The following is a 22417-nucleotide window of genomic DNA, read 5'->3' as shown; positions in this document are numbered from 1 at the left end:
TATCCCGCCCCTTGGATTGAGCCATGTCTATGGTGAGTTGCCAGACCCAACATCTTGATGTAGGTCTGGCTTGCCAGGCTATAACTTCATAGAAACTCCCTAGAAACTATCATGAAATGCCCTAGCAATCATCTAGAACACCCTAGAAAATGCATCGCAACAAGCTACAAACACCTTAGCAACCCCATAGCAATGCCCCAAGCAACACCTTAGAAAAAAAACACTCAGAACTTCATAACACAATACAATTTCATAAAAACTCCCTAGAAACCATCAAACAATGCCCTAGCAATAATCTAGAACATGCTAAAAACCACTCAAAACACCTTAGCAACCCCAAAGCAAAAACCACCTAGCAAATTCATAGCAAAACCCTGAAAACTACTCAGAACTCAATATTTGGGATATTTGTTTAATGTATTTCTTGCTTCAGATTATGATTTATTCATTTTTTTTGTCAGATCTTGGAACCTCGCTTTAACTCCGACACCCTTGCGATGCTCCTGAACATCCCCCCGCAGAAGACTCTGTTGAGGAGGCACCTGGCCACTAATTTCAACACGCTGGTGGGCTCTCAGGCTCAGCAAGAGAAACAGGAGTTCCTGGAATCATCAAGCTACACACCGCTAACCACCACCGCAAAAGTCCGGGTAAGAAAATCAGTTCACATTTGCTGACCAGAAACACCTTAATCCCTGCCAACCGTACACCTCAGAATGAAGATGCAAGCCCTTACACATGTAAATACAGACTCCTGCTTCAGCAGCCTGATTCGTGTTTAAGCTCAGCTGATGCAGCACACGTGTTTTGACACTTAGATTTTGCTTAGGCCATCTATACGGAATGTGCTGAGCGAATGGTCCTACAGTGTGTAACATACTTACTAAGCACAATGCAGCTTTAGACGAAACATTTAGTTCACCTTCGTCTTTCGTCTTTTGCCAACCATTCACTTTTCATGATAAGAGAAAGAATGTTTTTTTTTTTTTTAGATAAATTTTTTCTGGTAAGGATGACCTGACTTAAAGGGTCTCTTATTGTTGTTCTTTTGCCTCACCTTATACTATTTTGAGTCTTTTACAAAAAAATTCAACTGATCCTGGAGATTCATGGACTGGATTTGTCTCAATATTTGGCACCGTTTCCGATTATGATAATTTGATGAATCGCAGTGTATCCTATCATATTTGCTGATATCCAGGCCAATTCATGAATTGATTGAATTTGGTATACAAATATTTATTATTATTACTATTATTATTTTTATTAATAAGATAGTTGCCGATATCCAGCCCAATTCAATTAATTAATTAATTATGGAATTTAATGAATGAATGAATTCAAGTTGGTGGTAACATTTTTATTATTATTATTATTTTGGTTAGTAATAAAACCACCAAACATGTAGACACATGTTGGAAAAATCATTTAACAACAAAAATGTGCAATATATATTTTTACAGCATTTATTAACTTTTATTAATTATTTAACTTGTATTAACTTTTGTTAATTCACTGTGAACTAACATGAATATTTCTATTAACTAAAATTAAGTAATGTTAACAGATGCAACTTATGATTGTAATAAATGTTAACAAGATTAAATGTTAATGATTAACAAGATTAATAAATGCTGTAGTAGTTTTCAGAATTTTCCCACAAACTTTATATTATATTATAAGAGTATATTACTTTTATACTCTTTTTGTCTAAATAGAAAAATAAAACCCAAACTGAAAAAACAAAATAAACATTTTACATGATACAAGTGAATTCTGGGCATCTTAACAGTATGAAAATGAATATTAAATGAGTGTTTTTAAAGATTAACCTTAAGTGAGCATTAGATGGCAGAATTAAAAAGTAAAAATAAAGGAATTGTGTATGCATGGTTAAATATGAAATATCGGCCTTCTGATATGGGCAGATGTTAATCGCTGTTATTCATGCTGCATATTTCTGTTCCTCAGCCACGTAAAATAGGCTTCTCCAGTTTTGGCCACCGTAAGAAGCGCGCTGACGACTCCACGGACTACATCTGCCCTCTGGATGCATCTCAAGCCCAGGACCTGCTCAACGGGGCCAACCGGCCCTACAGCGGCTTCAGGGGCCTGAGCCCCATCTTCGACAGGGACCCGGAGAGGCGGGAGCAGGTGGGAGCTCTACAGATCTGACGCTTGCACCCATATCCCACAAAACCACGGCAACCTCCCAGCGACACCCTGCTTCTGTTCAGTGCCATTTTCTAACACCCCCAGCATCCTCCATTGACGGACACTAGACCGCAGTACGGACACTGCGGAAAGACTTGGATCCAAGGGTTTAGTACATCATCTCACAAGGGAAACAGGGTTTAGTAGAACGCTTTTCCCAGAATAGTGCCACTTCACCTGTGATGATACTATATCATTTTTTGTGAATCGTTAAAAATGTATTGAGATTTAAAAGTATTCCATTTTTGTAACCCAACACCTACTGTTTCTAAAGACAGTGTGTACTATCTTGTGCAATATTTGCATATTTTAGAGTTATTTAATGGTATATTTATGGTGAATTTTTAAGAGGCACACAGACTACTACTTACATGCTCAGCAGCAGCAGCACATTTTGACTAATCTGATGGTTATTTTCATACAATGAAATGCACAAGAGTATTTTTATAGGTAGATATCTTGCCTCTTCAGTTGAAGATAGACTAATGATATATAACGCAAAATATTGTTACATAAACAATAAACCTCCTCGATCACAGTGATATTGTGTGTTTTTTCCAGCACGTAGAGGGATGTTTTCCTTTTAAAAAATGTTCCTTGCTTGACTGTATGTAATTTCAAAACTTAATCATCTTGCAATATGATTTTAATAACAAACTTTGCACACACACACACAAAAAACATTGGCATGCATGATTTACAAACATTAATCATTAACCTGCTGTCATCCATGCATCTGGCCACCAACAAATGGTCATTTTCACAATGTGGAGAAGTGCATGCTGGGAAAGGATTTTCATGCACTTGTGCAGGTACATTCTAATATACATTTCTCTATATTCGCATTATTTGCACTTCATTGCCACCCATTGCTTCTGCTTAATATTCCATCTATTAATACAAATATATTTATTTGTACTTGCGTACAATGATGAATATTAACTTATATTATTTAGGTTGGTATATTTGATGGATATCTTGACATTTCAGATTCTGTGCGCTAAAGGATCAGGGATGCAGATCGAGGCCTTATCCAGGGGAATTAACAACCTCACAGTAAGGGTTTTTTTTAACTCTGCAGGATCTATTAACCAATTAATGTTCTTACAGATACTATAATTCTTAAATATATATATAAGCTTATGATGCTTGTATTTTTGATTTACATGTACCAATATTTATTTACATGTACCAATATTACAATTCATAGTAAAGAAAGAAATCAATATTTATCTACATATTTTTAACACTCCCGAGACACGAATTGCGAAACTAAACTACTAATACACTTAATGACCAAATAAAAGTCACATTAAAACACTATTTTAATATTCACGTTTCTTAACTCTTTCCCCGCCATTGACTGAATTTTCCGGCAATCCATGTTTATATGGTAGGGGGCGCTGTTACGCATCTTAAAGAGTAAAGAATCTCCAGATCAAAACATTGCTTATGCACATGTAAAATAATGTGATCATCAAACATTAAACATCATAGCAAAACTGCCTAACATTAGTGATCTACTCAATCAATATATCGAGCATCGTTCTGAATCCGTTTTGATTTTTCTCAGCTTTTTGTTCAGAATGTTCTTTTGCTATATTGTATGTTCAGATATTCATACAACAAAATATTCTGGGGGCCATGTAAGTTTTGTGAAAATGATAAAAAAAAATATTTTTCAACTTTTTTTTTTTTTCTTTTTCTTTGGCAGGGATAGAGTTAATATTATTTTGCTAAATCCTAGAAGTCCCTCAGCCCTAGTGTCACATTTTGCAAACAGTTACTGACAAGTTTAGGTTTAACTCTGCTAAACTAGTTTACCTTGTGGAGCGCTTCGCACTAATCCTGGCACCATCCCCTCCTCTCACTTCCAGTACTTACTGAGCCGAGACGAGCTCCTGAGAGGAATGAGACGCAGCCACACCGCAATAGTGTGAGCCACATTAACTGCCAAGAACCTAACCCACCTCACCCTCAAACCTTCAGGACTTCAGCTGTGCAACACGATCTCCTGTTCACCGTCCAGCTCAAGACTATTGTGTTACTGATTTACTGTTCGTTTTTGATTTGAGAGTTTATAATGCACTATATGAAAATGATTTTAAAACTTTTTATGTAATATGCAAAACAGCCCTTATTTTATATCTACCTCTACCTTTGTGTTTTTCATATTATTGTGTTCTTGTAGCCAATGGAACTGGATGTGAGTAAATCTTTGTTTGCCCAGCAGTTTAGCATTTTCTTGGGCTTGATCTTTTTTCAAATCTATATAATATGTTAAAAGCAGTTTGTTTTTTTCAAGCAGAAATGGTTGTTTGCTTTCTATAGCTCTGTTAAATCCATCTCAAGGGTTGAAAGGGGTTTGTTGTTGTAAGGGGCTTTATGATGTCTTGTCCAACGTGTCCCGTGACCCAAATGGCAAACATTATATTTGGGAGGTCCTTATCTGATGGTACAGCCTTAAATGCACACACTTATTTTAATAGGACACCAGACAAGAGAAGATCGATCCGACTGCAGGTTCACTCTCACCCAATACTAAGGAAAGAATATTATTGGTGAGTTATTTTATCTAATGACATTTTACATGTTAGTGTCCATTAACGGCAGTTCTCACTATTAGCTAGTTGCTTATTAGCATGCGTATTACTAGGATATTGGCTGTTTATGAAGCACATATTAATGCCTAATTCTGAATGACCATATTCTACATCCCTTAATCCTACCCAATACCTAAATTTAAGAATTACCTTACTAACTATTAATAAGCAGTAATTAGGGAGTTTACTGAGGCAAAAGTCATAGTTAATAGTGAGAATTGGACCCTAAACTAAAGTGTGACCACATTAACAACTATTTCCTTGTAACATAAACACTTAATGTTAGCGACATGCCATTATTTTTAATCGTATAAATATTTATTTTTGTCTAGAAATGTTAATTTGTATTAATAGAACTTGATGAATATTTTTTTTTCTGTTAAATTTCAGTCATTATCTATTGGATTTTAAATCAGATTTTTGGTTGTCCTTAAAGAAATGGAAAATGCAATAAAATGATGCCAATATTTCCAGTGTATAAGGGAAACAACACTTTGAACTGGACCAGCTGGAATGAACCAAAAATATCTCCAGTATGAAGCCAAAATCAGAACCTTATGGGCTAAACCCAACAAAACCTCCTCGCCGGACCTCATCCACCTCTTTAGCGACTGCATCCGATCGGCTTCATCCAGAACGAAGGAGTATCTGCTCTTCAGTGACCCGGAGAACAAGTTCCACCCAAGTCCTTCAACCCTAAGCGAGATCTTTCTGATGACCTACATCCAGCACAGCCGCCTGTTGAATCTCAGCGGCACGTTCAACTGCACGGCCATGACCCAAGAACAGAGGATACTGTTGGGAGCCCACTGGGTCTGGGCCGTGCTGGATCAGCCGAGCAAGAACCCCCGGGTCCAGATCGCGGTCCAGGTTTTTCACCTGCCGGAAAGAACGGAGGAGAACGTGGAGGAACTGTCCTTGGATATCTACAGCGACATCATGCGCATGGCCGGGATGGATGTGGTGGAGAAAACCCAAGCCGAGAGGATGGTGGAGTTCTGCTCTTCCATCGGCAGAGACTGTTACGCGCTTTTTCTCTTCTTCGGTCGACAAAACGATGAGGGAAACATTTACGGGCTACTAAGCAACAACTTGCAAGCAGCTGTGGGGAAGTGTGTGAGGATTGATCAGGGTTTTATCGATCACTTCTTCAAAGGTGCGAAATGCTTTGCCACTTCAAGTGGGATGATGCAAGCACTGGTTGGTAAGGAGGGTGACGATCCTCTGACCATGCTTGTTAAGTTCACCTAACAGCTGAGCTGTTCTTACTAGATTCATTAACAATTTGTTTGGGTTTTATTCTAATGAGCAGCTCACTGCTTGGTAACAGATGCTTGATATTTTCCCTAGACTTTCCAGCCTTAAAACTAGTGTCTGATGTCCATCCGCCTCCAGCAATACTTAACTGTTACTTGATGCAAAATAATGTGCAGAAATAAATATTTTTGCTGGCAAGTTTTGTACTTTCTTTGTAACTACGCCACATTTAAAATAAATTCATTCACATCGTTTTTTTTCTCTAGCTACAGTATCTATTAAAGGTATAGTTCACCCAAAAATGAAAATTCTGTCATTTACTCACCCTCATGTTGTTCCAAACCTGAATGTGTTTCTTTCTTCTGTTGAACACAAAAGAAGATATTTTGAAGAATGTTGGTAACCAGACAGTTGACGGTAGCCATTGATTTCCATAGGAAAAAACAAATAGCCTACTGTGGATGCCGCCAACTGTCTGGTTACCAACACTCTTCAAAAAATCTTCTTTTTTGATGGTTAAAATATTCGCTTTTGTGATGGTTTAAACTATCTTTTTTTGTGATGATTAAAAAGTGTAGGCTAATTAAAAGAAAGGTTAAGTGACAGTGGTAAACACGCCTTCTTGTGGTGCGTTCAAGTTCGTACCGGTTCGTACGTACGAGGTGGAAAGTCGTGCTTATAACGGCATGTGCGTTCAAGTCACTTTCGTCGGAGCAAAATGGCGGAGTACTTTCTCTTAATTAATTACACAAAAATACAGTAAGGTTCTTGTTCTAGAAAATGAAGAACAAAGAAACGTGCATCAGGTGTACTTTGTATTTTTATGTTTTTAATTAATTTATGAAGCCACTGCCAACACATTGTTACATGTTGCATTGTTATATTATAATACTATCATATTCTGTGTTGGCGATTAGCTAACTGAGCTGTTAATAGAAAAGCCTGACAATATCACAGCTAAATACCTTTAAGTATTGTGTATTCCGCCATGTTAATCACTGATACCCCCCCAACTCGTAAAGATCGGAGCTTAGAGAAAATCCCGAGCTCCCCACTGGTATTTACGACATTGTGGTGGCGTTCAAGTGCGTTCAACTCGTAAATACGATCTATACGAGATGACTTGAACGCACCATTGGAGTGTGTTGCAGCCATCAAAATTCAAATTTGTTTACAAAATACACTTAAAGGGATAGTTCACCTAAAATAAAAATTCTTAAATTACTCGCCCTCATGTCGAGAATTCTAAATTCCCTAAATTCAATCTGTTCATCATATAAAGCGATCCGAGTCTCTTCAGGAAATTTGGACTAAACCACTCAATTCATATGGATTAGTGTTAAGATCTTTTTATGAACTTTTTGAAATGTCAAAGTGGTAGTTGCTTAGCTGTCAATGGAGGGACAGAAATCGCTCAGATTTCATTAAAAAATATCTTTATTTGTGTTCCGAAGATGAAAAAGTCTTACAGGTTTGGAAAGACATAATGAGTCTGAGTAATGACAGAATTTTCATTTTTTGGGTGAACTATCCCTTTAAGATGGTCATTGAAAACATTGAAAAACTTCTCGTTGTGCTTTTGTCAGTTAAATAAAGGTTAAAGAGAATTAACAAATCACAGATTATTGATTTTATTGCATATTACAAAACGCCCCAACTTTTCTGGAAATGTACATATACCCTGTTTTTAAAAATACTTTGATATTCATCCTTAAAAACAACAAAAATACAGATAAAAAAAGTTTTCCATTATTACTGGCCTGAATTGGACTTTTTTTCTAAGATAATTCCCCACAAACAAAACCAAATGGGATTCAACAAAAGATCTATTTTTAAACCTACATCTGGCATTGATTCGACATGTTTCACAAGCTGTAAACCATCTATTACAAATGATCACAGAATATGTTTGTGTAATACACTAATCAGTGGCAGAAGACTTAGTATGCAAAAGTGTTGTCAGTTTTGTAGCCCAGCTTGTCGAGGTTTGGCAGGCAGGCATACTGGATCATGGGGGGTGGACCGCACATCACGATGAGCACATCGCTGGCCGGAGGCGGGAGATGGTCTTTTATCATGGCAGCATCAACAAACCCTTTGCTGTACTTCCACCCTGTCACAAGAACAGAGAAAATCTTCACAGTCGTCTCTATTGTTGGGCAGTCAAATGATCTCTACGATTAGCATTCATCTAGATATTTCTATCAGAAGATGAATTGTACCTTCAGAGGGCTTGTCCAGTGTGTACCACAGATCGAGTTTATCAGGGTGATTTCTATGAACTTCATCCAGCTCTTTACGTAACAATATGTCCTCCTCAGTCTGTGGGAGTGAAACACACTTTACAACAACACTAACAAACATTAAATAAGGTTTACTTATGTTATGACAAATATATAAAGTTAACAAGGTGTACTTATGATATGACAAATATATAACATGTTAACACTCCCTAGGAAATTATAATTTAAAATAAGACTTTAAAAATATCTGCAAAAATTCTGTTTATTTTTCTTCTTTTCCAGCTAAAATGTAAGGAGACGTGGATAGATATATAAATATAATGTGTGTGTGTGTGTGTGTGAGGAGCGAGTTTTTAAAATTGAAAGTCAGGCTTCACTGGAGCGAGAGCTGAGAGGGTATTACTGGCTTACTGACTTACGTTCGTTTATGGATCTCTTTGTTGAATAATTACTTATAATTAATATAGATGTGAGAGTAAATATGATTTCGGATAGATCTGACACCCTTATTGAAGTTTGAAGAGAACATGATGTAAATCGGACCAAAAGAAGAATGTCCCGCTGTAAAATTCAGTGGTAAGAAATAAATGTACTGATATCCTACTTTAAGTATGTGTCTGTGAGTAAATTTCATATTTGAAAAACCATTGTGTTGAAGTCATTTTTAGCTATTTGGTGCTGAAGAAATGTAAAATCTGGGTACCCCGTGAAATATAGTAAATCTTAAATATTAATGGACAAATTTAATCTTATTTTTTAATAATTCAACAATAAATAAAAACAAGATTGTATTATACTATAGGCATCCATGCATACATCTTCCATACCACTTTTACTATGGGTCGCAGGTGTGCTGGATGATTATTGACGTACAGCAGGTTAATGATATTGGAGTAAAGAGGTTATGGTAATGTTCTGGGAACCAAAAACTAGAAAAAACTCAGAAAGCTCTTGGATTTCATCAAAAATATCTTTATTTTGTGTTTCGAAGATGAACGAAGGTCTTACGGGTTTGGAACGACATGAGGGTGAGTAATTAATGACAGAATTTTAATATTTAGGTGAACTAACCCTTTAAACTCGACGACTTGACTACCTTTTGGAACTATTTTCTTTGGTGGAGAAAATATGGCTTATGTATGTCTGAAACTGTTTATCACTTAACAGGATGTTTAGATATTGTTTCTGGGAAGCAACACAAAAATACGAGGTCAAACACACACTGAGCTCCATTTACAGTAATATATTGCCTATTTATTTTTTTTTAACTTGATGAGAATTCCGTCATGAATGTGACTGACCTGGTTAGCAAATATAATGGAGCACTTGGTGTTGTCAGCAGGATCTGCGGTTATACTCCTGATCAGCTGCAGCATTGGAGTGACGCCTGAAAGAATGAACGCGACATCTTTAATTAATACATATTTAGATTAAACGTCTTGGCAGGAATTCCTGGAAACCTACTATAAATACATTGGAGCCCACTCAAAATATGTCCATCATTACCTGTTCCACCAGCAATCATGCCCACGTGTCTAAACTTCCGCACTTTAGGTTCAGATTTTTTATCAGGTCGAATAGCAAACTGTCCTGTAAATGTCAGTAAAGAAATATATGCAGCATCTGAAGCATTTAAATATTTAAAAATGCATTGTGGATACAGGTCATGCATTTATTAATCTTAAAACAAGAAGACATCGCCCTCTAGTGGCTAAATGCATTGCATCGTACAAAAAAACTGGTGTAGAAACATTGGAAATGATCGAACTAGGAAAACTGAAAATATAAATATACTGTAAGTTAATTCAAAGTATTAATTAATAATGTAATAGAGTATAAATAATGCTAAAATAACACTTATTATTCATAAGTAATAATAAACTAAAAGGAGGATTTTTCCTTACCTTTTCCATTGTATACCAGTAATCCATTTGGACCCCTAAAGTCAATGGTGTCTCCAATCTTCATATCATTCAAATACTGAGACATCTTGCCTCCATCAGGATAGTTTTTATGAGTATTTTTATAGTAGACCTTATGTGAGATATTGAAGAAAGGGATTTTTATGAAGCCCACATATAGATTTGCAACAAAAATGTATTGCATCACACCTTTACAACTAGATCAACGTATCCTTGGTCTTCATCGCTGGACACGGGTGTGTACGCACGAATAACCAGATTCCCATTCACCTTTGCAGACAGGTAAACATGCTGACCTGTGACACAGAATACAGGATCCATCTTATATTGTGATATTATATTTGAGGTCAGGTGATTCTGCTGATATGATAAATTTGTAGTGAAATGCCCTACCAATAGGGAGACCAAGAACGTGAGACGAGGATGGAAGACCAAACCGGAATTTTTTAGTGTCATGAGTAATCTCCTGTTGCAAACCAAATACAAGTAGAAGGGCAATTGGGCTGCAACAATATTCTTATTTTTTCTTTTGCAGTATAAAACATATTTAAGTACACATTAAAATTCGGACTGACCTCTTTCTCTATGAGTGGCAGTGGATATTTCAGATTAGGATCCTGTAAGGTTTTTGGAAACTTGCTTTGCTTTCGATTTCCATTGGAGCCTCCCGAGTTTAGGACGAGGAACAGGACCGTGATCACCACTACAGATATCCCAATTAGCACAGGTACTGTCTGCAAAATACACGTTATTGGCACAATTGGTTTATGGTTGAAATGAGTTTTGTAGGCAAATATAAATTATAATTTAATAAAAATATAGGTAAATGAAATGTATATTTATAGTAAAAATTAGGGCTGTCAAACGATTAATCGCGATTAATCGCATCCAAAATAAAAGTTTGTGTTTACATAATATATGTGTGTTATGGAGTATAATTATTTTCTATATATAAATACACACACATGCATATATATTTAAGAAAAATGTGTTATTTATATGTACAATTTTTATATATAATATAAATTATATATAATATAAATGCAAATATGCAAATATTTCTTAAATATATACATGCATGTGTGTGTATTTATATATAGAAAACAATTATACACCTTACACACACATATATTATGTAAAAACAAACTTTTATTTTGGATGCGATTAATCGCGATTAATCGTTTGAAAGCCCTAGTAAAAATATAAGTAAATGTATGTGTAAATTATAAATGTTTAATTAAATATTGTAATTAATATCTTATATTAAAATTTAAAGTTTTTTTTATGCAGGATATGGACTGGATGGTGTTTAACTTATTATTTAAATATTTAATTTAACAAAATTCATCCGAATTTAACAAATTCAACATGTCGACACTACATAACCACCACACTTGCATTGTTTTAATGACTTCACTGTTATTCTACATTCTAAATAGTTTTGTACACAAATATAAAATTTATTTTTAATAAAAAATGTAAGTATTATTAAGTATATTATATAATACTATTAAGTTAATTTGTTATTTCATTATTTTACATTATTTAACAACTTGCATTTATTAAGAATAATAGAGTAGGTGCGTCTAAACATTTGATAATAAACTGAGCAACTAACTCTAAACTATTGGCATATTGTGCTACATTCAACATTGATTTGATAACCTGCATAATTATGTCTGTAATTAACTCTCACCTTCTTTCCTCTGCTGTCATTCTAACCAGAATAAACTCAACAGATAAGCGTGAAACTGACATGGAGGACAAGGTGCTAATTGCTTTTTGCAAGGCAGAGTGAGGAAGAAAGCAGAGAATATGAATTTAAAGGGGGGGAAATACTCACTAGAACTTGATCCATGCTGCAGTCTTATTCCTGTAATGTACTGTATCAGTTAATATGGTCAGGGTTCACTGTATGTGAGGTAAAAGTTGTTCATGGTTCATCTCTTTCCTGTATTCCAACCTTTGCACCAAGGCAGTTAATGAAATGCAGCCAACAGGAGTAGGCCCCTCAGTGGTCTCAGCCAATAGGAATAGAATATTTAAATGAGCAGAGCGTTGCCTATGGTTCTTCATGTGTGTCTGTGAATGGTGTGGGATCACCCCACTGCCTGATATCACGTTCAGCGGGATGCGTCAAGGAATCTCCTCAAGTACAGCACATTAGGCCAAGGCAGTTACAGTAATAAAAACAGAAATGCCGGACATTTTTGAAGCTTTAAAATATTTATATTCAAGTTAGCCAAGGTTGTCTAAACAATTTAATGTCCCTCTGTAGTCAACATTTTTTATTCCTTGAAACTTATCTTTGATCATCAAAATGACATATTTAAACGTTTTATTTTCTTTAAAAAAAGCCTTGAAATTGCTTGAATATAACTCTACACCCTTGAGTAGCCTACTTCAGAACAAAATAATTCACAAAAATATACTGAATTCTGCTATTTCAGGGTTTTCACTCAGTGTATAAATGCTTTGAGATCCAGTTCATGACGGCTGGTACTGAAGAATATACTGCAGGCTTCTGGATCCCACCACAAGGTTCTCCCCAACTCTTCAGTCCCATCAGAACAACCCCAGATGTGTTTGTCTGACAGACGAGAGGTCCACCGTTCCAATGAGTCTGTGAAAAGTTCAGAAATTGACTAGAAAAATAGCTACTACCAATTTTTTGTCTAGTCTCTGAAATGTGCATTTCCAGGTGAAAATTTGCTGCATCAAGTGACATAGTTCTCCCCCCAAAAATCATTCATTCAATGGTCGCCAAAAATGTTCAGCAACCAACATTCTTCAAAATATCTTTAAATGGACTTTATATGGCTTTGTCACTATGCTGCCTGTCGACATTCTGCCTAACATCTTTTATTGTTACATTAAAGAAAGTCATAGGCTGCAAATGAAATAACATACTCTTTATGTACTTCTTTTGAATAAGTAATTACTTTGCAACAGTTAAAAAAAGTATGTTTTTATAGTGTATACAGTATATGTGTATAGTGTGAATGTACATACTACATCCGTGACCGTGATGTTGTCAGTCACGTGATTTACGGCATCAGTTACATCGGCTGTGTTCGAAAGCGTCCCCTATACCTACACTCATTCACTATTCTCTACACTTGAAGTAGTGAATGAAAACGAGTGAATGAATGTGTACCAGAAGGGCTGCCGCTTTAGCACAGTTTGTGCTTGATGTTTAATCATCATTTAAAACGTAGCAAACTGGCAGCTCCAGTAGAAATGAAAAAATGTATCTTGAACTATGTCATGCAGGCCTAAACTAGCATGTATAAACCTTAATTAAACTATTTAATAATCAATTAAAAAGGAATTTATATCTGTATGATATTACGCTGTAGCCACATTGGACCATCGGTTTAGAAAATGGATGGATGGATGATTCAGCCATATATACTGTATATATATATATATATATATATATATATATATATATATATATATATATATATATATATATATGTGTGTGTGTGTGTGTGTGTGTGTGTGTGTGTGTGTGTGTGTGGATTAATGCCGCGTTCCAGGCAACCTGTAACCCGTGTTTTTCCAACCTTATACCCGTGAAAGTGCACTGGAACGGCAGTCAAACCCGTGACTTCCCACCCGTGAACTCGTACTAGATCGATGTACTCCCAGTTACGAGTTTGAAAAACACGGGTTACAGGTTGCCTGGAACGCGACATAAGCTGCGGGCACCATCTTCTGGCGAGATGCGGGAATTCATTCGGCGCGACCGTCACAGTGAATTATGGGTATTCTCTAGCCGTCGAGTGTACACCTTGTTGTACGCTCATTATTGCAGTGCATTGTGGGATTGAATGAGTGCACTCAATAACGTCCACTGTGGTTTCGGACACCACTACAAATGGCTGTCCCCTCAAATAGTGCCCTATTTAAGGGTATATGGGGTGATTTCGGACACAGCGAGCCGTCACTTCTCTGCCATTCACAACTCCTCTCCCATGGCCTCATGGGATAGCAAAGTGTACACTGGATGCACACTTCAGAATCTCACTGGAATAGTAATTCAGGTACTTTGCTGCTACAGCTTAATGAATACTGTGAATTAGTACACACTATTTTTTTCACATACAGTCGCCTACTATATAGTAGGGAAGTATGCATATAAAGATGCAGCCGCAGTCTCTTCCAAGATCACCACAAGCACACATCAAGTGGTTTTGGACAGAGCTCATTTAAGAGTCATTACTGAACTTACCCACTAGAGGTCAGTATTTCTTCAATTTCATTCCCTATTAGTAAAAGCAAGAGTTCAGTGTAGTTCACAGTAGGCCTAGCTCCAGTCCTCACCATGCATGATTCTCCAGTGCTCAGTCCAGCACATAACAAAGTAGGTGTCAGTCTAGTTCCGTGCTGTTGTTCACACACCGCTCGTTCCAGCACAGATATTTTTAGCCACACAGGTCTGTGCTGCCCATGTCCTGCTAAAAAGAGTGCATAACATTCAGCTAAAGATCCACAGAGAGCAAAATGTCCAACAGAGAAAATGATATTGTTCAGGTGACATTCAAGTTCTGAAAGTTCAACTCTAGTTCAACAAGTTTTCGTGCAATGTCATGTTTGCTTTTGATGCACACACACATATCAAAATCCTCCAGACTATTGTGTAACCATCACAGCGGTCAACTCGTGAAGGCAGAAGGGTGACGTACACATTTGGCTGGTCCAGCAGCGGAGGGAGGGTGAGACGTCCTGTCCAGCAGAGGGTAGACAGACAGGCTGCGTGCTTTCTCTGAGATTTATCGGAGAGCTCAACTGAAGCAAAGCCACATTAAATTCGAGAGAGGATGGGTTGTAATAAGGGTTTACGTGTACTCTGATCACATCACGGGTCTGAAAAGAGATCTCATTTACTAAGGGGAATTGTAATTTTTTGGGTGAACTGTCCCTTTAAAGACACAAAATCAACATTAGTTCCTGGAACAACATTCCTGCCAAATTTCTGTTGGTGGGATGTTGATTTAGTTACTTCTCACCTGTTTTTTTAAGCCTTCTGTCGTCACTGATAAAATTCTTTGAAGTCTTTCTTCCCTACATAGAAATCAACATAAAAAGTACTTTTAGTATAGTGCCTTCAATAAAAAGTACTACACTGTGTATTCATAAGTTAATGTCTTTTTCAAAGTTAATACATGTGCATGGCTCTAGAAACTATGGAGCCCCTAAAGGTGTCACATTTAAATCCACAGAGAAATCCAGTTATTAAGAACGCGCAAGGGCAATAAAGTTCCCCATGCAGATTTCGCTCAAGTTGGTCACCCGAATTCGCAGCGCTGACCAACAGAAAGCTTCTTGATTTGACTTCTGTGAGAGTGGTGATTCATACATCTCTACACAATAGTCAATGGACAATGAACCGGTTTTTGCCTGAAATTTTGTGACCGCACCTTAAAGGGGCATGGTAATGATATAAAAAAAAAAAAATTAATAATAAGATGGGAGGAAAACTTATTATTCAGTGTTTTTGCACTCTCACCATTACCTTTCCCCGAGAAACGTTGTGCAAAAGTTTTGTAGAATGCAAATGTTATACGCAAATATCATTTATTTTCCGTCTAACTCATTTTTTCATCACCATGTCCCCTTAGGGGCTCCATTAGATACAACACTTCTGCCATGTTGGCTGCTCACAGGTCATAGACACAGTGTGCATCAGTAAGGATCCACTGTGACTGGATGATCGCCCCGCTGCAGTCACGGCCTGCACCCAGACCAATGCTGACATGCCACAGCCATGGCAGTTTCCCATCATCCTCTTCTCTCCTCAGGGCGTCCATTCCAGAGCCAGCAAAGATATCAGGCATTCCACACGGAGCTGAGAAGTCAGTGGAAGGCAAGCATGAATACTTGATGTAAAACCAAATACACCCACACAATCTGTTCAGAGATAAATTCTCATTTGTGACTCTGAATAAGTGTATATTCCCTTATTTTACACATTTTTTTGGCTCCGGCTGGATTCCACACATTCTAAAGGCCCTCTGAGACAAAGAGCCTATTTTAAAGTGGAGAACACAAAGAACAAACCAGCCTGCAAATGTGGCGAGAGAACTCTGCTGTCATAATCTGCTTCCTCCCCCTGATCTTGATATGCTGTCTTTTGGAGATCTGTGAGGAAATGTAATATTCAAGGCCTTATCATTTTTGTCATCATTTCACACAGCATAAGTCTGTGGTTACTGGTTACAAACTCTGTGGTGTCAAAGAAAGGCTTGAAAAGTTGAGATGTATAAACAGTATTCATTGTGCCTTTGTTGTATCATGTACTAAATATTGAATACATGTACTATATTATATACATATAATTATATTATCAACAATCAATAGAAAACCTAAATTGATTTTTTTAAATCTTACATTTGATGTCTTATATAATAGCCTTATATATATTATAATAAACTTTCTGTATAAATGCATGTATAGATTGCAAAACAATTCAACTTTACTGTTGACCTTTTGAGGTAGTATAAATAGTAGTTAGTTAGCTAGTGTGTTTATACTGTGGCAAACTATTTGCACATGTCAGACATTTGGCACATGTGTGACATTTAAACACCTGCAGTGAGCGTTTCTTTGCTAATGTTGACTCTCACCTTTTTCGCTGATAAAAGAAAGGGTGGCGATGAAGCCGCGGGCAGAGATGGTGTTGTCTGTGCTGAACTGCAGAAGCATTATGGAACCGTAGCTGAGAACAGCCGGAGGAACGCTCCTGCCACATACAACCACTTAAAACACAAAAATTATAATAGCAGAGCATTTGAAAACTACATTTCCCATAATGCCGCAGTGCAAAATGTTCCTGTGTAACTGATAACGGTGTGACACTGTAACACACATGTCAACTCTAATGTTTACAATATTAAAGATGAAATAAAAAAAGATTAGTTTTCTTTTAAAATATACACTGTCGTTCAAAAGTTTGGGTAGAGTATTTTTTTTTAAAGACATTAATACTTTCAAGTGTCAGTAAATACATTTTTTATGTTTTTAAAGTTTTCTATTCTAATTGCTTTCTTTTCATCAAAGAATCCTAAAAAAAAAAAAAAAATTCACAGTTTCCTCAGAAACATTGATAATAATAAGATACACTTTAGTTTAGGGTCCAATATTAACTAACTATTAACTATTACTTTTGCCTCAATAAACTCCTAATTACTGCTTATTAATAGTTTGTGAGGAAGTTGTTAAGTTTAGGTAGGATTAAGGGAATATGGTCATCCAGAATAAGGCATTAATATGTGCTTTATAAGTACTAATAAACAGCCAATATCCTATAGTAATATGCATGTGAATAAGCAATTAGTTAATAGTGAGAATTAAACCCTAAACTAAAGTGTTACCAGAAATGTAGTATATTCAAATAGAAAAATAGAGTATTTTTAATTAAATGAATGGAGCCTTAGAGAGCAATACATTTCTTTTAAAAGCGTAAAAAAAATGTACGGACGGTAACCGTTTGAACGGTAGTTTATATTCCTGTTTCAATTTTAAAAGATCAAATACTTCAATTGTAATCATCTTTTTGTACTTTACCTATTTCATCCTTGCCATCAATGTCTCCGAACACTGTGAGTGAATCATATTGGCAGTTTTCAGACTCCTCAAGTTCAAAGTCATCAAAGTCAAGCTTTAAGGCACATATTAAAGTGCAATTAGCATGTTAGCATATAGCAAACAGAGTGAGATGATCATGAACACAGAATGGCCCAGTCAGGTGTTTCTGGCACTGTAGATGCCTAAAATCATTCAGGCCAAAAAAAAAGAAAAGGTTCTTAATTTGAAACAATCTGCAGCATTTTGAAAACAGCAGGTAACAACCAGCATTACATGACTGCTGTGACGCCACAACGTCGCTCTTTGCTGTCTAATTGAGTATCACATTCTCTTTTGCAGTGAAACTGATCAGAGCCTCCAATCTCACTGCATGCATGCATTCATGACCGGACAGAGAGGTCATGACTGGACAGAGGGTACACCAGGTGCTGACTGGGCCAACAATAGGGCTACAGGGTTGTTTTTACCTTGACTATGTGGCCTTCTGGGGCATAGATGACCCAGTGGCAAAGGCTGTTGTTCCTGTAGGCATTCGGGTAGGCGGGGCTCCGCACAGCCACCTTGGGCTCTAACAGCACCACTGTTCCACATTCAGCTCCTGCACAAACACAAAAGGAGAAACTGGTGGAATGGAGCCCAGCCAATGGCGTTGCAGCATGGTGTCACATTTCTGTCTGGCAAGGGTCATACTGACGGGAGCAGGGTGGTGATTTGAACCTAGCTCTTACCTTCTCTGAACTTACCACTGGTGTATGGCCCCCTGGCAGACATGTACAGTAACTATAGTAACGGTCCTATTGAGATAAGCCCTCTGCTCTCTCTGAGGAGCCTATCTGAGCGGCTGCAGTGTGAAAACAGAATTCTACTGGGGAATGTTAGCTTGCCTCTCAACCTGACTGGGGAAATGAACACACTTTGCAGACCAGGTGATGAAACTGACAGATCATTTGGGGACAACCTGTGCTGCTAAAGAGAGCACAATGGACTACTTCCATGTTCTAATTAGTACATATCGGGAGTTTCCGGTTAGAGCGTTCAGCGCACCTACATACATGAGATTGCAGATTATCACGTTTTATGGCTGCCAATTTATAAAAATAATGAATAATGATCTCTGTATTAATTATCTTGAACCTTGCTGAAATGTTCCTATAAATATATTTTATTTCCAACTGTGCATTCTGAATAATAAATAGGCTAAATATATTTATCCACTAAGCTGCAGCAGTCATATGCTCATCTTCCCATTAACAGTTTTTTTCTCTTTCTGACATTTCATACCTGTTGGGTTTACATTTTTAAATGAAACTGACCTTAAAAAGGATTGCTTGTGTGCGCTGGTGTTTATTCCAGTCTTTTAAAATAGGTGCCTGTAACGATGTTAAATAGGCTAGGCTATTTAATCAATAAAGGCTACACAGAGTAGAGGAGAATGACAGTCAACTACTTTGAATATTATAGCATTTTGATTATAAACATGTAAATAGTGAAAAGATAGACATTGAAAAATGATAGAGAATGATTAAAATATTTAATCCAAATAAATAAATGTTCGTGGTTTGCACTGATGTTATTCATTTGTTCTCACACAATTCAGCGTCGCGGTCACTGGTTTAGACGAACACTGACACCCTGTGGTGAAATAACAGCGTATTTTTTACACCCGCTGCTTTCTCAGATCGGCTTGGGTTGGATTAAAACTTCATGTTCCGATAAATTTGGAAAATTCTGCACACAGTAAACATCAGAATATCCCTTCTCCTGTCAATAAAAATTGCCACATTTTTAAATCTTATTGCGGACACTCATTTTAGGTGGCGTTTGTACCACAGTACATTGTAACCGGAAATAAGTGAGATGTAGCCTACTATACTATTTCCAAACGGAAGTGCGTCAGGAAGCTCAGTGCAAGTGGTCCATTAGGGTGAAACATTTTTTTTAATAACAGAACTGTGGAAACACATAAGTATAAATGAGACAATGCTTGAAAACGACATCATCAGGCATGTGCAAGCAAGCCTGCTAATCAAGCACACAGTATGCAAGCAAGCATGCTATTCCAAGCATCCACACAATGTGATCGGGAAGGGCTACAATTGCACAACTCATTCTGAATTCGACCGTCACCAAACAGGCTTGAGCATACAGATTTCTTCAAACATTGTTTTGTCCCTTTCAAGAAACTTTGTTGACTTTTTTTAGAGCAGGAGAAACCGGTCGGACAGAATAAACTCACCAAAACTGAAGTCCTCGCCAACACCACTGGTCTGGATGGCAAATCCTGCACCTGTGCTGCTTACATCTGATACAAACTGTACTGTGACACTATGGGAACCACCAATAAGAATTGGAGAGGGTGGTTGACTGCCACAGAACCGCCCTGGTAAGCAAGGTCACATGGTGAAATATGCAACCACTTGCAGAAAGTAAAGAACAGCAAAGTCATAATTTCTGTTAATGTTTCCTCTGTCACCTATTCGCCTGTCTTCATCCACGTACACAGTCAGATGATCGCTTTGGCACTGTGTGTCATTCTCCAAGTCAAACTCCAAGAACTTCAGAAGAATACGTTCACCAATGGCAACTGGAATGGACCACAAACACATTCTGCACCCAAAAAATTGAAACGTAAGTTGCTGTGAAAGTTTTTGCATATGTAAAATACTTCAGATGTAACTCACTCATTGTGGTTGTAGCTTTGCCCATAAAGAGCTGGATTTCTGATAATGCCTTCATTTCCAGGTACAACTCCATCAGGTACACTGCACAGGGACCTTTCCACGCCTACACTGAGTTCTGTAAGCAAGTAGTCATTTATTTAAATATTTGATATATTCGACTTATTGAAACTTGGGGTTAGCCAGCCCTCATTGTATAGCGGCCCACCGGGAAAACTCCAGGTGTTCCAGATGGCCAGTCCACCCTTGGTAAGGTGTCTTGCTTGAGAGCAAATTGATCAGCTCTTGCTGAACCTACATTGTTTCAGTTACTAGACTAGGACCAACTCGACAACAATACCCACCTTTCCTAAGATTTGACTTGATCCATGACAGAAACATTAAGACATCAGTGAATACTCCAGGTGAGCCTCTTTTGGATGATGGTTTGATATTGTTGTCATTCCAGCTTCGGCCACAGCCCTTACCCCATGACGTGACCCCCACAGCCACCCAGCTTCCATCTTCTCTAGAGCAGAGGAGAGGACCCCCAGAATCCCCCTGGAGCACAGAAGGGCAGATAGGAACTCAAAACAGAAAGTTGCAAGAGCTTAAACGCATCTCTGCTGACCTGAACCAGAGGAGTCCCATATAGGTGTAATATTCAGGACGTTAGAATCAATGTCATTGTTAGGGAGACAACTTTAGTGTCAACTTACTTGGCAGGCATCTCTCCGACCTCTCTCTGGGCCAGCACACAGGACTGTGAAGGTCTTCTGCTCAGGTCTAAGAGTTTGCAGGACATGTTTGCACTTGCTTTGCTTTAACAAGTCCAGATGCACCTCTTGAAGAACCGATGGAAGTGGCCCTCCTAAAGAGAGGATAACACTTTTTTTTAATACCTTAATTATAGCAATGAGATATTTGATATCTTTCTCCCAATTGTTATTTCAATGTTATTCAAGTGGCTTCTCACTCTCAGTAATACGACCCCATCCACCAACAACACACATGGTCTTGGGTGGAAACCTCTCACCAGGATGAGGCAGACAAACAGGCTTAATGAAATCATCTGTCAAGAAAACACACATGTTCATCTCTGATTCTATAGCTGATATATTGCATAAGTTAGTCTCATAGAATGACTTGCCAAAGTGAATGCGCCCATTGATCTCAAGCAAAGCGATATCGTAGCTCATGGGAGAGGTGCGTTGATATTTTTCATGGAAAATTACAGTCTTTATGTGGAAGTTCTGCTCCCCTCTGTCAACTTTTCTTTGGTTGAATTCACCTGCTACAGCCTCAATATTGTGAAGGAAATCCCTAGGGCAAGCAGTTATATTCAAAAGTAGGAAATTTAAGTGTTGACAGGGTCAAAAGTTATGATTAGTCATGGGTGAATGAGTGGACCTACGCGGATACACTTGCAAAGCAGTGAGCAGCAGTCAAAAGCCAGTGGTCTGTCAAGATGGCTGCAGCGCAGAAATGCGATCCTCTGATCCTAAGAGACACCTGTAGATGATTGTGAAATAGATTTTTGCACACTGATATATCTACAGCATGCCTTTTGGAAATAAAATTAAGTATTGCACGATTTATCATGCGATTTGTTAAGATGAACAGTTACGTGCCAGCCATGGATGGGAACCTCGTCTAGCCGCTGACCCTCCGACTATTCTCAAAGAACGGTCAAGTATGCCTCTTGACTTAGTAGATCCGCACTTTGCATCTGCATATCAAGTGACAGGACAAAAGTTTGTCATTCATTTGTGGCTAGTTCACATACAATTGAATTAAACATTTTCTTACCACTGAGATGAACAGCATAGGTCATTTCGAGACAACCCAACAAGCTGAGAAAGCCAACAAAGGTCCTGTAGGATAGTTCAGACATTCTGTGTCCTCTGCTGTCAAAGACTAAGATTGGG

General features: G+C 37.6%; 4 protein-coding genes across 31 annotated transcripts in view; 2 read left to right on the top strand and 2 right to left on the bottom strand.

Moving 5' to 3' along the window:
* Nucleotides 1–6270, top strand: part of ppfibp2b (PPFIA binding protein 2b) — a 54337-nt gene extending 48067 nt beyond the window's left edge. For 27 of the 28 annotated variants that reach the window (XM_079859160.1, XM_079859171.1, XM_079859167.1 and 24 more), the window contains 2 exons: nucleotides 462–650; nucleotides 1972–2430. In XM_079859160.1, coding sequence (XP_079715286.1) covers nucleotides 462–650; nucleotides 1972–2175 — 393 coding nt within the window. In that variant the 3' untranslated portion in view covers nucleotides 2176–2430. Of the gene's footprint in view, nucleotides 1–461; nucleotides 651–1971; nucleotides 2431–3204; nucleotides 3271–4091; nucleotides 4776–5291 lie in introns of those variants that run through there. The other variant, XR_013819853.1, reaches the window with a different exon arrangement.
* rep15 (RAB15 effector protein) lies at nucleotides 5331–6068 on the top strand (the record flags this gene model as incomplete). Its single annotated transcript, XM_079859187.1, has 1 exon — nucleotides 5331–6068. One exon carries the CDS (start codon nucleotides 5331–5333, stop codon nucleotides 6066–6068), a length of 738 nt encoding a protein of 245 aa, XP_079715313.1.
* Nucleotides 6271–7496: 1226 nt separating the features above from the next.
* On the bottom strand, nucleotides 7497–12234 carry cyb5r2 (cytochrome b5 reductase 2). Its single transcript, XM_079859185.1, has 9 exons — nucleotides 12083–12234; nucleotides 10815–10973; nucleotides 10633–10705; nucleotides 10429–10535; nucleotides 10222–10351; nucleotides 9824–9907; nucleotides 9619–9704; nucleotides 8297–8396; nucleotides 7497–8187 (listed from the first exon to the last, which is right to left on the bottom strand). Exons 1-9 carry the CDS (start codon nucleotides 12095–12097, stop codon nucleotides 8015–8017), a joined length of 927 nt encoding a protein of 308 aa, XP_079715311.1. The 5' UTR covers nucleotides 12098–12234; the 3' UTR covers nucleotides 7497–8014.
* A 217-nt stretch (nucleotides 12235–12451) lies between these two features.
* LOC307151243 (ovochymase-2) lies at nucleotides 12452–21995 on the bottom strand. Its single transcript, XM_079859182.1, has 16 exons — nucleotides 21904–21995; nucleotides 21466–21812; nucleotides 21209–21360; nucleotides 20855–21050; nucleotides 20514–20628; nucleotides 20306–20439; nucleotides 20069–20212; nucleotides 18300–18430; nucleotides 17812–17905; nucleotides 16872–17003; nucleotides 16306–16386; nucleotides 15910–16093; nucleotides 15255–15309; nucleotides 14931–15111; nucleotides 14569–14702; nucleotides 12452–12862 (listed from the first exon to the last, which is right to left on the bottom strand). Exons 2-16 carry the CDS (start codon nucleotides 21686–21688, stop codon nucleotides 12695–12697), a joined length of 2124 nt encoding a protein of 707 aa, XP_079715308.1. The 5' UTR covers nucleotides 21689–21812; nucleotides 21904–21995; the 3' UTR covers nucleotides 12452–12694.
* Between the last annotated feature and the right edge of the window lie 422 nt (nucleotides 21996–22417).

The sequence above is a fragment of the Squalius cephalus genome (genome assembly GCF_949319135.1).
Source record: "Squalius cephalus genome assembly, chromosome: 23".
Classification (NCBI taxonomy): Eukaryota; Metazoa; Chordata; class Actinopteri; order Cypriniformes; family Leuciscidae; genus Squalius; species Squalius cephalus.
The sequence above is the reverse complement of the archived record's forward strand: the minus strand, read 5'-3'. Positions and strand labels throughout refer to the sequence as shown.

Excerpts from the sequence above, each read along its gene's own strand:
- cyb5r2 (XM_079859185.1), bottom strand. Across the intron at positions 10,352-10,428 it reads ACGTTGATCTAGTTGTAAAG|GTCTACTATAAAAATACTCA; the intron begins GTGTGATGCAAT and ends ATCTCACATAAG. Across the intron at positions 9,908-10,221 it reads ACTGGTATACAATGGAAAAG|GACAGTTTGCTATTCGACCT; the intron begins GTAAGGAAAAAT and ends TGACATTTACAG.
- LOC307151243 (XM_079859182.1), bottom strand. The coding sequence starts at position 21,688 with ATGAGCTACGATATCGCTTTGCTTGAGATCAATGGGCGCATTCACTTT. Across the intron at positions 20,213-20,305 it reads GGATGAAGACAGGCGAATAG|GGCGGTTCTGTGGCAGTCAA; the intron begins GTGACAGAGGAA and ends CTTGCTTACCAG. Across the intron at positions 15,112-15,254 it reads CAGAAGGCTTAAAAAAACAG|ACCCGTGATGTGATCAGAGT; the intron begins GTGAGAAGTAAC and ends ATCTCTTTTCAG.